The sequence below is a fragment of the Grampus griseus genome (assembly GCF_964374135.1).
Source record: "Grampus griseus genome assembly, chromosome: 17".
NCBI lineage: Eukaryota > Metazoa > Chordata > Mammalia > Artiodactyla > Delphinidae > Grampus > Grampus griseus.
In genome coordinates this window covers 31,646,151-31,662,834 of record NC_139011.1, presented here as the reverse complement: position 1 = coordinate 31,662,834, position 16,684 = coordinate 31,646,151, and the positions used below count along the sequence as shown (strand labels likewise).

Sequence of the window (16,684 nt, the reverse complement as noted above, 5' to 3'; positions counted from 1 at the left end):
AATAATATGGAATTAATGTGGTTGACAACTTTGAATCCTACTTTTGGTCCCATAATAATTTGAGATAAAATGTTATTTTAGAGAAACTGATCTCTTGGAAGTAGCCCTGCCTTTTCTGCTTCTTATTTTTAAACATCATAAATGATTTAAAAATATTTTCTTGGTTCTGCACTAGCATTTTTTAGGTTTAAATCAAATAAGATTTTCAAAGCTTTTAATCTTCTAATATAAAATTCATAGTTTCTTGTTAGTATGTAAAATTTCTCACAATGTTTTGATTATCATTTGAGAAGCAACAGGCAGTATTAAAGCATTTGCCCTTCCATTACCTGATGGGACAATCTTCACCTCTGGTAGTGCTAAACATAGAATGTGTAAAGGGAAATGTGGAAAACTGCCATAAGATGAATTTAATTATAGTAATGTAGTCAATCAGTTTTTTGTTGTTCTTAAAAGGTCAAGTAAAAATAACTGAATGTGTTACACCAATGAAGCAAATAGTGATAACGAATGCAGATTGCTGTTTCAGCTTCTTTTAGTAGTTCAATGAGATTCCAGAGATCGGCACTGAGACTACATACCAATTATAACAATTATAATAATGGTAATAACAACTTCCATTTGATGACTGCTCCCCAAAGCCAGACATCTTGCTGTACATGTATCATCTCTAATCAACTTACTGTCCTGCAGGGTGGATGTTGTTTCCACCTGCGGCTTCCAAAGGTTCAGTAACTTGGCCAAAGTCACAAAATTACTAAAGGTTAATACCAAATTCAAACCTAGGTTTCTGTACTTAGGAAGAATGAGAGCTAATTTCATTTTCCGATGTCCATCATTATGTAATCCTTATAGAAGGAGATGGACACATTGGAAGAAGCCTGGCTGTATGAAGTATAAAACTCACTTTTTCAAGGTATTTTTAACACTTATTACACATGACGTGTCAGTCAAGATAAGGGCATACATAAAAACAAGACATTTTAAAGGATAAAGTAAATAAATTAGGGGTGTGCTTAAAAGATTTCTTTTGGTCCTCCTTTAAAGACTCTGTCCATATAAACCAGTGTGCAGTAAGTAGAGTTGGCATTTTGATATAATGAGAGAGCTATATTGAAAGCTCTTTAGACTCATTATACTAACTGGAAGATTATGTTACCCTGATTTGGTGGCATGAAATAAGCCACAATTTCTCATTGCTTGTTTTCTTGTGAAGTTGTTTTCAGGTAATTCAAAAGACTGGGGACAGCCCAAAATGTGTGTACTTGGGCAGAAGCCAGTAACAAATGTCAAGAAGTTTACAAATCCATCAAAACTGTTTGGATAGGAATTTCAGCCCCGTAGAAATGTTTGCAAAGTGAACTCTTTAAAACAGCTTGACCTTAACACAAAATAAGGCCAAATAAAAAGCGGAGAGAGGAAGGAAGGAAGAGGAGAAGAGAGCATTGTTTGCAGCGAAAGCTCTGGGCACTGTGAAAACTTTTCACTTTTCTGAAGGAAATGCAGTGCAGCAGATGGTAAGGGTGGACGTGAGATAAACATAGGAACTGGAAAAGTAAGCAATACATTCTAACAGGTTCTGTATCAAAGATCTGGAGAAGTAGAAAAGATTAGACAAGGAACTGTTCTGAAACTTGACAGTAGCTGTATCTTTACCAAGTCTTACCCACATAGCAGAGATGGAAAGTGGAATTGCACAGACAGTAGGCTGTGATTATATTTTTCTGACAGTGAGAAGGGAAGGTCTTTTTAAGGATTATTTTTGAAGATAGAGATTCATCGAGGTGGAAATCTATAGGACAGATGTATAAAACACTTTGTTCCCCCCTGCCTATTTAAAAATGGAATTTGATGTAGCTTCTGTTCTTGCTGTACAATTAGCACAAGACACTGTACTTTGGGTCTTAGATAATCTTTTCCTTTTTTCAATGCAAATGATGGTCCAGACTAGTTAACTAACACTGAAAACCTATGTTACCTGTTTCTAGTTGTATAAGAATCGGAATGTATGAGTGCCTATAAATGACCACGCAGGTACAGAAGCAGATAGGGGGATATATAAAGAATGTTCTTATTTCTTAAAGATACAGTCATCTAGTAAAGGAAGGAAAACATATGTACAAGTGAGGCAAGAGAATATGTATATATATGTGTATATATATGTGTGTGTTTATATATATATATATATATATATATTTATATATATGGAGTGGAGGAAATGTTAAGTTTGGGCTGATTAAAGAAGCAGTGTATTCATTCTCAAGCTTCCTTATGGTAATGTGCATCATTCCAGTATGGAAACTACTCACCAACACGTGTCTGCCTCATTTAAGCCTGTGTCCTGCGCTCCTACGTCCTGTCCCAGTGACTGACTACTAAAAGGGAATACCACAATACAGTAACTCAACAAGAAGCAATTCGACAATAATGTAGAGTGACACTGATAATAAGAAAGAACGGGGAAAATAGCTAATATCCTAAGGAAAACCCAATTTAGAAAAGAAGGATGTTTTCTCCATAATACTGGCAGTTTATCTTGGGGAACTTTTAAAGTGGCACTAAAAAAATCAAATAATTAGTAAATGGAATGAATTTTGAAAGTTTATGTAAAATGCGTACCTTATCTTCACACTTATCATCGCCAAAAATATTAAATCTACTCATTCACCTTTTAAATTGATCAGTTATTCAGTTAGTTTGGTGTAGTGTAGTGTAGTGTAGCTTCAGAACTCCTCATTTGCACAGACTCCTTCCAAGGCCCTGCACCTAATTTTGTAATTATAACTTTACACTCTTCTTTTAAGAAGACGCCTCTCAAATTGAATAAACTTCAGGCCCCACAAGGCCTGAATCGACCTCTGTTAGTACCTTCATTAAATATGGATGATCTCATAGGAGACAGCAATGATCAAGAATGTTGTTTGGTTTCAACTTCCTAATTTTTGGAAAACCTTGAATAAGATTCCTAAAATGTTTTGGCATTTATAGTAGATATCTGAATTTCAAATCTGTTATCATTCTAGGATAAGTTGCCCTGAGCCTAAAGAGAGTATAAATACCCATGAAAGCACTGTGTTAAAAATTAAAGCAGAGAGGGGAAAACATTCTCCCACACGTCTGAAAATCTAGGTGATGCCGTGGATGCTATCTCTGTTTTTCCTGTGTTACCAGCAGCCAGGGATCTCTTGCTGGCCCTGAGGGAGGAGGTGCTATGGGAAGACCTTATGGTAAGAAGAGTTTGAATGGGTCTCTTGATAACATTCTGGGACTATCCCTGGTGGTGGAAGCGGGGTATGGGTCCGAGTTTGGACAGGGCTGACGTAACCTACAATACTTCTTTTCTTCCCCCCACAGATATGAAAAACTTCATTAGGATTAGATTCAGCTGTAAGAATAGGTTCCTGGAAGCTGCCCCCGGACTCTCCCATTTACAATCCATTGTCCAGAACTTAGTCTTAAGGAGTGGTCCACCTCAAGAAAAGGGAGGCTGGGAAATGGGGTCTTTATTATTAGGTGGCCACATGCTCACCTCTAAGTTCTGTTACTATGGAGGGTTTTCAGTTTTGCAAAGGGCATTGTTTTTATTCATCTTTGCTTGATTATTGGGGTAATAAATGACTGAAAGCATTGTGGCAGTCAGGCCATGCCACATGCATGTTTTTGCAATCCAATAAATATTTATTGAACACCTACTATATCAGACATTATGGGACATGCTGTGATTACCATATGAGTAAATACAGTGAAGGTCCTGGCTATTTTGGAATTTACCTTATAGTGAGGAGGCAGACATTAATAAAATAATCACACAAGTGGTACAGGGCGGTTTGAAAGAGTGAGGAAGGTCAAAGCGTTCTTAAGAATGTGACACTTGAGTTGATATCTAATGCTGAATTAATTAGGTAGAAAGAAGTAGTAGGGTTCCAGACAGAGGGAACAGCAAGTGATTAGCAAGAGACTAGTGAGCATGCAGATTGTGGTGGGACTGTGGTAGGAGTTGACCCAGGAGAGAGACGTATGAGCCAGAGAGATCAGGAAGGACGATGATCATAGGGTGAAGGACAGGAAATAATGAGAGGAAGCATAAGAGAGGAAGATAAATACTTTGAAAGCTGAAATGTTACAGGCAAATCTGAGCTTCCCATAAACCACAGTAGAGAGAGAAAATGAAAGAGTAAGATATGTGTAATTCCAATGGTCAAGCAGTAGAAAAAACAGCGTTTATCAGAAGAAATAAATGTTATCCCCTATTTGTGAGCTCTGAGAGTCATTTATCATCATTAGGGTATTTGAACTAGTGTTGGAAAAAGGGCATTCAGATATAGACCAAAGTCTTTGTTAGCTGCTGTCCCGCAATATGCATTCTCCATTGGCCTTGGCTTTTTGGATGTGTGGCTTGAATAAAGTCTATTTATAATGAGTAAATTATATTGTGGTGATGGAGCGCTATGGTAATGAGTGATTGCTTATGACTCATGTTCTTAAATGGATTATGAGAAAGGAGAAGGTCCCTGGAATGAATTGTTAAACAGGAAAGAATAAACAATTAGGTTATATGAAAAGCAATATCCAAAGATCATAACTTTCTCAAATTGGTTTGATCTTTCTGTGTAGACGAGGTTGGCTTGTTGGGGAGACAATTTCAGAGATTGTAAGGTTTGGCTTTACTTTTTGTTATTGTTGATGATGATGATGGTGGTGGTGATGATTTCCTAAAGGGAATGCTGGGTTTGAAGCTTGAAGACTGAGTCCAGAAAACTGAAAGCTAGTGGTTTCCTGACGGCAGAACAACAGATCTGTGAATAGATCAATTACAGTTCAGAGTATTATCATTTACAGACCATCAGGCATTACTTTGTCTCCTCTTTGGAACAAGATGTGCCTTAATTTTGTAGAATCCTCCTCTGAGTGGAATATAGTAGTTGCAGTGAATTTTCTTTTTAGTTGCAGTGAGGTTCTCTTGTTTGTTTGTTTTGGTTTGGGAAGGGGTAGCTGGGGAAGAGAAAATAAAAATTATTTAAATACAAACTTTGAAATACGTATTTTGGAAACATTTTTCTTATATATCTGACTCTTTCAAGTGCTCATGGTGAGAAATAACGAGGAGTGAAAGTTCTTGAATGATAGATACACTGCTGAGAATTTGCCTTATTTTATCTCATGTGGAAATTTCCCTTATGTTCCGAATCTCAAACGAACTTAAACTTTGAGAAAAATACTTTTCACATAGAGGCTGATACTGACATCAGGAATAAATGTTCAGGACTCTAGAAAGAATTTATAAATCACTGTTCTTCCTAAGTTGTCAATACTTTCAGTGTGACTTTTATCTGATACAGTTACCATAAACGTTAGTATTTTCAATAATTTTCCCTTATTAACTATAATAAAATGCCACAAATTACAGTAGTTACGCATTGACTGTAGAGATTGAGTTTCCTTTTCAAAATGAGAGACTTAGCCCAGGACCACCGTCATCAGATATTTCAGGATTGTTTCCTGATCTGGGATCTGAAAGTTTATAATCAAACAAATGTGGATTCTATTTTTTTATCTGTTCAATTCATACTCTGAGGTATGAAAAAGGCTATTATATAAGTTACAAGGAAATCACATTCATTTAAAGAAATGTTTGTGTACTGACTAGTAACTATCCAGAACACGGCAAAATCCTATATTTTCTTATACATTTGTAGTAAGTCGAGGGAAACTTTAGTTAGACATGATTATGGGAATCCACAGAATAATGAACGTATTCTTTTCAAATGGTTGAAATATTTAGATTTTTTTTAGGTATTAGCAAAAAAGGGTAACAATTGCATGTTTTTTATTTTTTGTCTCTGGAGATAAACTGGGTCTGTAATTTGGCAATGCAGAGTTAATTTAAACCTGGCACCTTTGTTTGGATAAGCTATAACCAAACAATTGTTTTAAGCCAAACAATATTGTGAGGCTATTAGGCAGAGCAAACACAAACTGAATCTTAAACTTAAATGTCCTCACCCTTCAATACGAACTGCGGTTTTCTGTTTTTGACTGTTACAGTCCTTTAACCAAAGCTATCTTGTCTGATGATAAAACCATAAGTGTATGAAGCTCACACATTTTTCATCTCTTTTATGACCTTATCTTTCATGAGCGGCTTCTGTGAAGGTATCCTAACTATAGGAAGCACCTGGAAAACATATGTGATATCTATTCTCTGATAAGCAGTTGTGAACAAGAAAGTGGATCTGTCACTTCTGAACTGTTCATTGTTGAAAAATACTTTGATGATTTAGCTGATTGCAAAATACATTATAGGGATGGCTAACAGCTACAGTAACACTCCTAGTCAAGAAAGTTCAATAGTTATATTGTACAGGAATTTCTATAAGAGGTTAATATTGATAGGAACTACATGGATTAAAAGGGCAGGATTGAGAAAGGCTGTTTGCTTGCATGACTGCTTTCAAACACTGCTGCTGTTTTGTGCTGGAAAAGTGACTGCCTCGGGATGTGGCAAATCTTTAATTTCTACAGGAATATCTAACTTTCAGTGAAAAGATATTTATTTGTGTTTTTGAAATTATTTTTGCCTTGCAAGTAGAGCCACTGCTTTTACCACCTTGCCAACAATACCTAATATGGAATTAAAAGATTCTGTTTCATGTGTTCCAAAGACTATATTTTAGTGCATTTCCCCAAGTCATCTGTGCTGTGTATTATAGTGCTCAATAACACCTTCAATTTCCTCCTATAGGGCTTTCATTGATTCTGAAAACTAGACTAAGAAAAAGGGAAGGGCCCACAAAATATGTATGATATCTTTTAAAAGAGCAACAAAAGAGTTTAATCTTGCAATGGAAAACCATTAACTCCATAGCCATAATTTTAGAAATATTATAGATTTTGTTACCACTTGACATTTATTCCGTTTCATCATTTTATGAATTGGTCTCTGGATATATATAGTGGTTATCCCATTAGATGTGTTTGTGCTTTGCTAAAAATACACTGAAATTTCTATTTATGTATGTGAAGTATGTGAATAAAGAATTTAGCCAATAAATGAATGCATGTCAAATGCATTCATAGGTGTTTCTGTAATTCTCTACCTAGCATCCTCTCTCTCTTCCTTTCCTCTTCCTACCAGCAAAGCTTTTGAAGCAATATCTGAACAAACTTGTCATTATTATCTTAGGTATTAATTATTCATGCCATTTTTTCATAAGCTACTCTAGAGTGCTGATTTCAAACATATAAGAATCAAAAATGGATAGAAGTTTAAAAAGAAGATGGTCAATGAAGTCATTTCCATTCAAATCAAGAAGAGGCTGGAGTTGGGTTAATATCAAAATAAAGTTCTATTTATGAATTTTCCATGAGAATAAATATATTGATAGGAAAGAAGCAAGTCTCTATTGTAAGGGGAAAATGCTGTTTCTTAAAAGTAATTTGGAGATTTCATATTCGATTAAGTTATTTTTTAATCATTTCATTTTTCATTAGTAAAAAGATTAAAAATGAATTAGGTGAAAACATTACCATAAAAATGAAAGCTAGTTTCCTGAAATAAACTTAGATGATGAAGGGTCTGGAAGTTGAAAAACGTGACATATTTTAGTTATTAAATAGTTCTGAAAGCAATTAATTAGTAAATGTAATGATATTGCAATAGGTTTATGTTTAAAAGAATGAGACCAAAATCTAATTTTCTAACTGCACAGTGAGCAATGCTTATTGATTAAGCATCTGTATGTAGTTTGATTTCACCAAGTTCCAAGTAAAATAGTACACCTAAAAAAAATAATGAAGAAACAAGGTTTATATATGATGAGGAAAAAGCAGCTATCTGATCACATCCTGCTGTCTTTATTGTTTGACATCCAGTAGACTTCGACTATAATATTCTAATGGGTTTGGAGTATGGTCTTTGGAGTTGGACTGACTTGGAATCAGTTCTGGGCTCTGCCACTTACTAGCAATGTGCTTAGGCATCTTCTCACATATCTGCCTATTGGTTTACTCTTCTGAAATATAGGGATAATAATGCATGGCAGAGTCGTTAATGTGATGTTCGAGAAGCACTTAGCTAGTGCTGAGTGGTGCTCAAGAAATGGTAGCCATGTTTAGGTTTACTATAGAATCTGAGCTTTGTGACATGCTCTCTGCTTTATTCATCTTTCTGATTTCAGTATTTGATACATAGCAGACGCTGAGATGAATATAAATTCAATTCTGACCCGTTTTGTTTTCTACACCCAAGTATATCATTTCATATGACGTTCTTATGCTTCTGGGCATCTTTCCCTTTTTTGCTTTCTTTCTTTAAGAAAACACAATTTAATCAGCCAACGACTTTATTCTTCTCTCTCAGGATTTATTTTTATTAATGTGATATATATTGCACATTTACGCAGTTTCATAAATGGTTTAAAATAGCTGTAAAATGTAATTTCTTTAGAGCTGTTAATTGTGTACAATCAACTATTTTTACAGTGCTCCTTTAACTGAGCACTCTGCAATATTTATTTTCAGTAGTTTTCTAATTATATGTGCTGCATAATCAAACAAATTAAAGCAAATTGTTCCATGAATCAGGATTATCAATACTGAGTATTGCTCCAGATGTTGGCACAAGTTGAAATCTAAGCTCTACAGTTCTGATTTGGCAGTTCAGTGACATTTAATGAAGGTATTTTATTATATGAAATTACTAGTTCATTTTGAGTAATTTACTAAATTTCTGTGTGCGTCAAACATCTGCTGAGATTTGTCCTCATCCTGCCATTTTCTTTTCCTAGTAGTTACTGGATGAAAATGATCATGGGTAAATTTGTCCCATACGAAATGAAGGAAAGGACTCCATTCAGTTAACTATCAAATAGTAGGAGTATTTCTTGAACTGTTTCTTGTTGGCATCTTAAAACTTTGTCTGGATCCTGTTCTTGCATCCTTGAAATGTCTTTAGTTTCACCACCTTCAAGTTGTCGTTTTTCCTGTGCAGTAACTTAATTACTGTAATCTTTTCCTTTGGGGAGATGGTTCTCATTTTTAATCTGAAAAATGGTTTTCAATTATGGAGCCTGAGAACATTAAACCTACGGAGTTCAGATTCATCTGAGATTATGCTTCCGAAATTTCAGGTATTTTGTTGGCTTCTTCCTCCAGAAAGCTTCCATGACACCAAATTTTCATTAAGTGTCATGCCTGTATGCTCGTGTCACATCATGGACTGTTCCCATGAAAGCATTCGTCACATGGGGTTACAGTCCATTGATTGGTCTCTGTCCTAATCTATAAGTTTTATGAGAGAAGGAACCATCTTTGTTTTGTATTCTCAGTGCTCAGGGACTCAAAAGTAGTATTTTAATCAGTTAATAAAGAATGCTTTATATCACTTCCATTCAATAAAGACAGACATTCATAGATCTAAGTAAATTCTTTTAACTTCTATGTGTTGTGATTACTTTGCAGTGTATTCTTCCAGACGTACTTGTTTCTCACTGTATTTCTGAATACTTTTCCTTCCAAATATGTAATTTGCCTAATAAAATATTTTAGAGTAGACTTAATTCTAGTCTCACAAAAATTGGGGTGAAGAATGTCTGAGACATGAGTCAGAGTGTTGTTATGGATTGAGTGAGGGAAAACTCAAAGACCAGAGGTCTGACAAGGTATGTTCATAGAAACTCAATAAATATATGTTCATTACTGTATTTGTGTCACATGATCTCATCAGTTCCCCACTGTAATACCTCTAATGCTTCTCCCTGTCTTCAATATGAAGGTAGAACTCCAAAAATAATTATAAGGTTCTCCATGGTCAATGTCATTTTATGCTTTTGGTCTCTGAATTTCCATATCTTATGTGATCTCATTTGGAATTATTCATGGACAATCCTGATTGTTTTATCAGTGGTTACCTCTCTTATGCATGTGGCCTGTCTCCTTAACTAGATGATACGGTCCTTAAGAGAAAGTATTTTTTTCTTTTTCATATATTTCATTGTATCTTCAAAACTATGCCTTGTAAGTGTTAATTATTGATTGAATTGTTCATGGCACAGTGTATTTCCAGCAAATTAAAATGTAATAGTAAAAGTCAGGAAGATTTACTTCTCTGTGCGAACATAGGATGATACAATTAATACCTGAATGTGAAACTTAACTTCTCCAAGTAGTTCTGGCCAGAATTTTACTCTCTGTTCTCTGGGCCCTTGGATATGTGATTTTTTTAACAGCATAGTCTCATGCTTGCTTGTTTATGCATTGCTCCGCGACTAATATTCAACTGTTTCAGGTGTGCGTGGTTCTCTCTTCAACTGGTGGGGTAGAGAGGGGAAGCAAGAAAGGATGTTTTGGAAAGAATGCTAACTGACAGGAGACTCAAATTTAATTCCTAACCTTGTACAAACTGCTGATTTTGGTGGTCTCTATGGTGCCTCTCCATGCTCCCTCATATGCCTACTGTTTTGCTTGTTAGGGAAAGGAGATCTGCCTAAAGCAGTCTGTAACCCCTGGAATGACTGGGAGGCATTTATTGCTGGAGCATGAGAAGGCTTGGGGGAGATGCCTTATGTAGAAATAAATGCTGTTAACTATAAGACCAGAGATAAGTTACTGACCCTATCGGTGCATCAATTTCCTGGTCAGTAAATTTTGTCTCATTTGGGTTAGATGGTCTCCCGCATCCTCTCTGATGCTCACATCCCTATGTTTCAAGACTCACAAGACACAAGAAAAGTGCTTGGAAGGCATGGATGTTGTTTAAAAATTATAGGTCACATGTTGTACTCTTTTTTTCCTACTCTCTTTCCTTTGTAAACTCCCCATGCATTTTCCTTTGTAAACTCCCCTGCATTCGTGCCTAGAGTTAAACCTTCATTCGGTCTGTGGAAATGCAAGCAAAACGTCACTCATCTATGTGGTAGATTCTAGTGTGGATTCTAGTCCCCATGAAAAATAAAGTGTTGGTAAAGTCAGTATATGTTACTCTAAAAGGGTCAGACATCCCTGGTAGCACTCAAGAAGGTTAGATGGTACACTGATATTGTATTAAGTAACATTGACTCAGTTGCTGAGAAAGTTTTCAAGTTTCTGATATTCTTTCAATATACTGCAAGGCCATAGAGCCCACTCGTGTGTGCAGGCTAAGAACTAGCCCTATCTGTATCTGAAAAGTGAGAGATCTCTTAACCCTGATCTCCGAAGATAACTGGTTCATGCGTCTGTGTTCTATGTGACCTACAAAAAAGGAGCACAGAAGATTCAAACTCTTATCTTATTACTGAGCCTTTGTACCTTTCTTACGGTTCTTGGACCTTGTCTTGCATTCTCGTTATTTGTGAACTCTCTTTAATGAGTTTTATACTACTTTCAAAAAGGTATTTTTCCATATATATGCTACTATACCTACTACAGTCCCTTAAACCTGGTAAATGCTTAATAAACATTTTCTGGAGAGAATTTCATTGCTGTTCATTTTGATAATCCAGAAAGGAAGAGATAACTCAATTTTCAAAGAGCCTCCAATTCCAGACATGGGGTTCGGTGCTGTGGGGTATGTGTAGGAGCCAGTACTCCTCCGTGAAGGAAACTAAGTTCAACAGAGCTGTCACTGGGTTTCTACATTATCTCTCTTTACTTTTATTCCACTTTTTAAAGTGATTCATTTTGTGAAGCTATATATAGAAATGAATATAAAATTTATGAAGTTTAAACTTCAGAACTCATATCAACATCACACGAATGTCATTGTAGTAATTGTTTCCTGAAAATTTTGTATTTTCTAGGTTACTTTGAAAGATTTTAAGAATTCAATGTATTTTTTGTATAATAATATAAAGATTTAAGTACTATTAGAGATTTAACAACTATGTGGAAAATAGTTATTAAATACTTCAGAGGGCAAGCGATTTAACTTTAAAAATTTAGCATTATTAGATTAAAGGTTTAGTTGCCCTGTTTTTAGTATACATTCTTTTCATTTCTGTCATCACATTTTCTTGTCATTCTGTTTTCTGATTTCTGTTATCCTTTATAAATAGGAATGATTAATATATTTGTGTGCACTGTATTAAAGTCAATTACTTTCGTTTAAAAAGCAGCAGTACCTTGTTACATTATCACTTAAAACGAAGGTACCTACAAATTAGACTCTTAACTTTTAAAATGTGATTGCATGTTAAGATGTTTCTCCTTCTTTGCCATAAATATACTTTTGCTCAAAATATATTACATTGTTTTTCTTTTCTTATGTGAAAATGAAGGCATGATTTTGTGCAAACTAGCTATGCTTCTTCAAGAACAAGTATAGGTTTACAGCTTCTTGCATTGTGAAGACTTGTGTCACTGGCTCATCTTATATGACAGTAATTCAATTATGACCTTTTTATACCCATTTTAAAAATAAATACAAACAAGTTTTAGCACACTTAATGCTGGGGAAAAAGAAAATCTTCTTCAAAATAACCTAAATTCAACCCAAACATAAGTATGTCTTTTCCTATGGTATTTCTTTTCTGCTGCATATTGCCTTTATAAAAATGTAATTTGAAAATAAGCATGTTACAGTTTTCTGTATTGAAAGCACTACAATAATTACATACTGCTTTTTATTTTCTTCTTCTGTTAATATTAATAATTCCAAATGAAAAATTTTATGGAGATTTTTTTAATGTTTATAGCAGTTTATTTATTTATGAAAATGTTGATTTTCTTTATTATAAAGCCACAGTAGTTATCAAAATGATTAATCGTAGACCTATGTCAATATAATGACAATATTTGTAACAAATATGTAATTACACATATGCTACGGACATCCCTCTAGGAGGATTTGAATTTCAAATAGAGGGCTTTAATCATGTCCCTTCCTCTTTGCGTGTTGGTGTTTTCTAGGTGATGATGAAGGAGTCCAGGAGACAGCAGAATCAGATGGGGACACACAGTCAGAGAAACCGGGGCAACCTGGAGTTGAGATAGACGACTGGGATGGACCAGGTAGGACAAAAAATTTAAAATTCAATCATCTGTTGCTACTATGAGGAATTCACTTTTTTTTTCTTAAATTTTAATTGAATTATAAAACTCTTACACTCTCACTTTTGATTTAAAAAAAATATTTGTGTGTATGTTGGTTACATGGTAGGCTGAATAAATATCATTATTTAAAGAGGATTTTTATCTTTGATAAATAAACTATAAAAACCAAAGTGTTATCACTGCTTGAAGTTTTTCATCTTTGTTTTCTTTCATACTCATGTAGGAATTTAGTTAATTCTACTTGGTTTTTCTTTGAACAGAGATCTTTGTGCTGTATCCACATTCAAATTGGGCATACTTTTAAAGCTTCAAACAAGTAACAATACTCCAAAGAAATACTTTTAGTATAGTCATGTTGTAAGTCATAGATTGAATCCCAGTATGTGTTTAGAAGTTTAGAAAATATTAACAGATGCCCCACTTTGATTCAAGGTTTTGGTAATATTTTTACTTTTATGAATGAAAATTAAATTTGATTTTAAAGTTCATTGATATTTAATCATTTCAAGAAAAACAAAAACTGTTAAAATACTCCAGAAGACCAACACAATTTTATATAAGTATGTACAGTTCATAAGAACTCTGTGGCTAAAAACCTTTATATTTGGTGCCAACTAATTTACAATTGATGGTATATTTATAAATGGAGACTGTTATGTCATAGGGCTTAAGGATATAAGCGAGTTTTGAAATAGTTTTAGCCATGATTTCCAAAGCAGTAACATTTTTCATTAAGAAAGATCCCTATATTTCAATCACATTTTCACCCTTGCATGACTTTGCAAATTGCTCTCTGCTGTGCGTGAAGAAGAGAGGAACTCCAGTGGTAATTTTCTGAAACCAGCAGCTGGAAAATATAACGCAAATAAAAATGAAGATACAGTATATCTGATTATTATGATGTCATTTCTAATGTTATTCGTGATACACACAGATGTTTGTATTCTGTATACTATAGCATAATGTTACACAAGATTTGGGATCAAAACATATTATAATTAAAGTACCATATACCACATTTTAAGAGTTTGAAAGAAAATGTGGACATCTGGCATTTTCACCTTATTGCATAATGTTTCTGTCTTAATGAAGGGAAGAATTCTCTTGATTAAAAAAATAAGAAAAAAACTTTGGAAAAATTTATTTTTTCTTGGGGATTACATTTAACTTAAAAAAGTGGGTGAACTTTATGTTGTATGGTTCTTTATTCATAGAATTAAGTACGTATATGCTGTGTAGAAGAGTTTTTACATTTAAATTAGATTAGATGGCCTTTTGATATGCCTACTTGCAAAGGGTACATTCTGGATTCACTCAGAGGGGCAAACTTGGAGGCGGCTGGTTTTCCTCTTTGCTCAAACCTGGGACCCACAGTGCTCCCAGCGACTTGTGAGTAAGTAAGCAAATTCAGGGGGTGGTGAATTACTAAACACATACTGCATACCCAGTGCTTCCTTTCTCAGGAAGCTTTTCCAGAAATAAAGTTATGTGTTAGCTAAAAGAGAGCGAGAGAGAGAAATAGCGAGAGCGAGAGGGAGAGCGAGAGCGAGAGAGAGAGCGAGAGAGAGGGGGAGAGAGAGAGAGAGAGAGAGAGAGAGAGAGAGGAATAAGGATAAAGCACGATGCTGTCCATTCAGGATAAGATTTTTCACTTTTGAGTTAAATTTACTTAACGTATCTGATTTAATAAACATTTTATTCAATTGATATCAGTGAGAACATATATACTCTTTCTGTGGCACAAATGAATGTATAAAAACTTTAAAGGAAAAAATGTATGCCTATAAGCAGGTATGCCTGGAGGAAATTCATCCTTTGTATATTGTAAAATCGATAACACATTTTTTCCCTACAGGTGTTTTGCAAAATAAAGGGGGATTTATTATTTTGACATCCCCTGATTAATGAAGTTGATTCATAACAAAAGACTACCTGTTGGATATTTATCTTTTAAGGTAGAATATTCATTGCTTTCCTTCAGTCAGAGAAAGTATACAGGATGTTTTTGAACTTTTGCTGTTGCATGAATAGTGATTATATCAATATTTTTACCCAAATTTTTGTTATTCAAAAAAAGTATTGGTATTTTACAACTGTATTAAGAAGAGGAAATTTCCCAGGTTTTAGTGACAGTTTCCAAACATCTTAGAAAATGAACTCTGGATTCTAAAGTTTTAGGTTCGAATTCTGGATTTGCTGCTTACTTGCTGGATGAATTTTTGCAAGTTGCTTAATCTCTCTGTGCTGTTATTCTCATTTGTAAAATCTGGAAAGTAATATTAACGCCTCTTAGGGCTTTTGTGAGAATTAAATCTTGAACATAAAATGCTAATGACCATTATTATGGCTTTGAAATTGTTGCGACTTGAAGCAGAACTTTTAAAAATTCTTTTCTGCATTTTTTAAAGCACAGTAGTACATCTGTTACAACAAGGGTAAACTTTTATAATACCAAGCATCTAGTTTTTTTTTTTGCGGTACGTGGGCCTCTCACTGTTGTGGCCTCTCCCGTTGCGGAGCACAGGCTCCGGACGCGCAGGCTCAGCGGCCACGGCTCACGGGCCCAGCCGCTCCACAGCATGTGGGATCTTCCCGGACCGGGGCACGAACCCGTGTCCCCTGCATCGGCAGGCGGACTCTCAACCACTGCGCCACCAGGGAAGCCCAAGCATCTAGTTTTGAATTTAGCCACAAATTATTGCTTAAGACATGAGGCAATGAGCCAGGTGTAATTTCAAGGTCTCCTAACTTTAAGGTCCTCCCACCCCGTCCTGATAGTCACCCTAAGATAGAGAGTTGTCTCTAAACATAGAACAGAATCAAAGGACAAGGAAATTATCTAAAGAATTTGAGGCATAGAGCTAACATCATTTAAGATAGATCAGGATTTATCTTATTTTTAAAGTTTGATTGGAGACGACTCCACAACTTTTCTTGATAGCTCAGTTCGGTAATGAATCAACTCCTCTGTGAAGTGTTCTATTTTTATCAAATGCAGATTCCCCAGAGCAATTTTTTTTTCCTTATTTGTTATACATTTAAAAGTCACATTTAATAATTGCTCGTACCTTTGTTAACTCTTATGATTAGGTGGAACCTAAACAATCTTTAGCAAAATTGTCTTAACATTTGCAAACATGTCTAATGATGAAATTCTTTAATGTTTAACTATTTGTGACTCTTATTTGAATAATCTTCAATTTCTTATGAGTCTTTCACCATTTGAGTGGAGTGCTAGACTCACAGTAAGCTAGTAAAGTTCAGGCCAGTGTAAAAGTCATTACCTCATTATTTCAGTATTTCACATATCTATTTTCAAGTCTGATTCTTCTTTCTTGCTCTTAAGAAAATTACCTTGACATTACTTTGCTTGGAATCTAATTCATATGATACTTGTTATCCACTGTTCTTCCTTTCCCTCTGTATTTGCCTATACCTCACTTATATCATTTCTGTCTTCTTTTTAAGTAAATGCTTTTTCTTTTATCACCCTCCGGTAATTCAGTTTGCCAATATTCTCATACATTTAACTATTTAAGAAATAGTCATTGTACACTAATAACTGTGAAAAGTGCTAGGGAGAAGTCCAAAGATGTACTACAATGCTGGCCATAGTCTCTCTTTTTTTATTGAAGTATAGTTGATTTACAATGTT

General features: G+C 34.8%; 1 protein-coding gene across 1 annotated transcript in view; it reads left to right on the top strand.

Annotated features, from left to right (window-relative positions):
- Window positions 1–16,684, top strand: part of ZFPM2 (zinc finger protein, FOG family member 2) — a 463,419-nt gene that overhangs the window by 113,866 nt on the left and 332,869 nt on the right. The window contains exon 3 of the mRNA XM_082674700.1: window positions 12,886–12,987. Coding sequence (XP_082530826.1) covers window positions 12,886–12,987 — 102 coding nt within the window. The remainder of the gene's footprint in view (window positions 1–12,885; window positions 12,988–16,684) is intronic.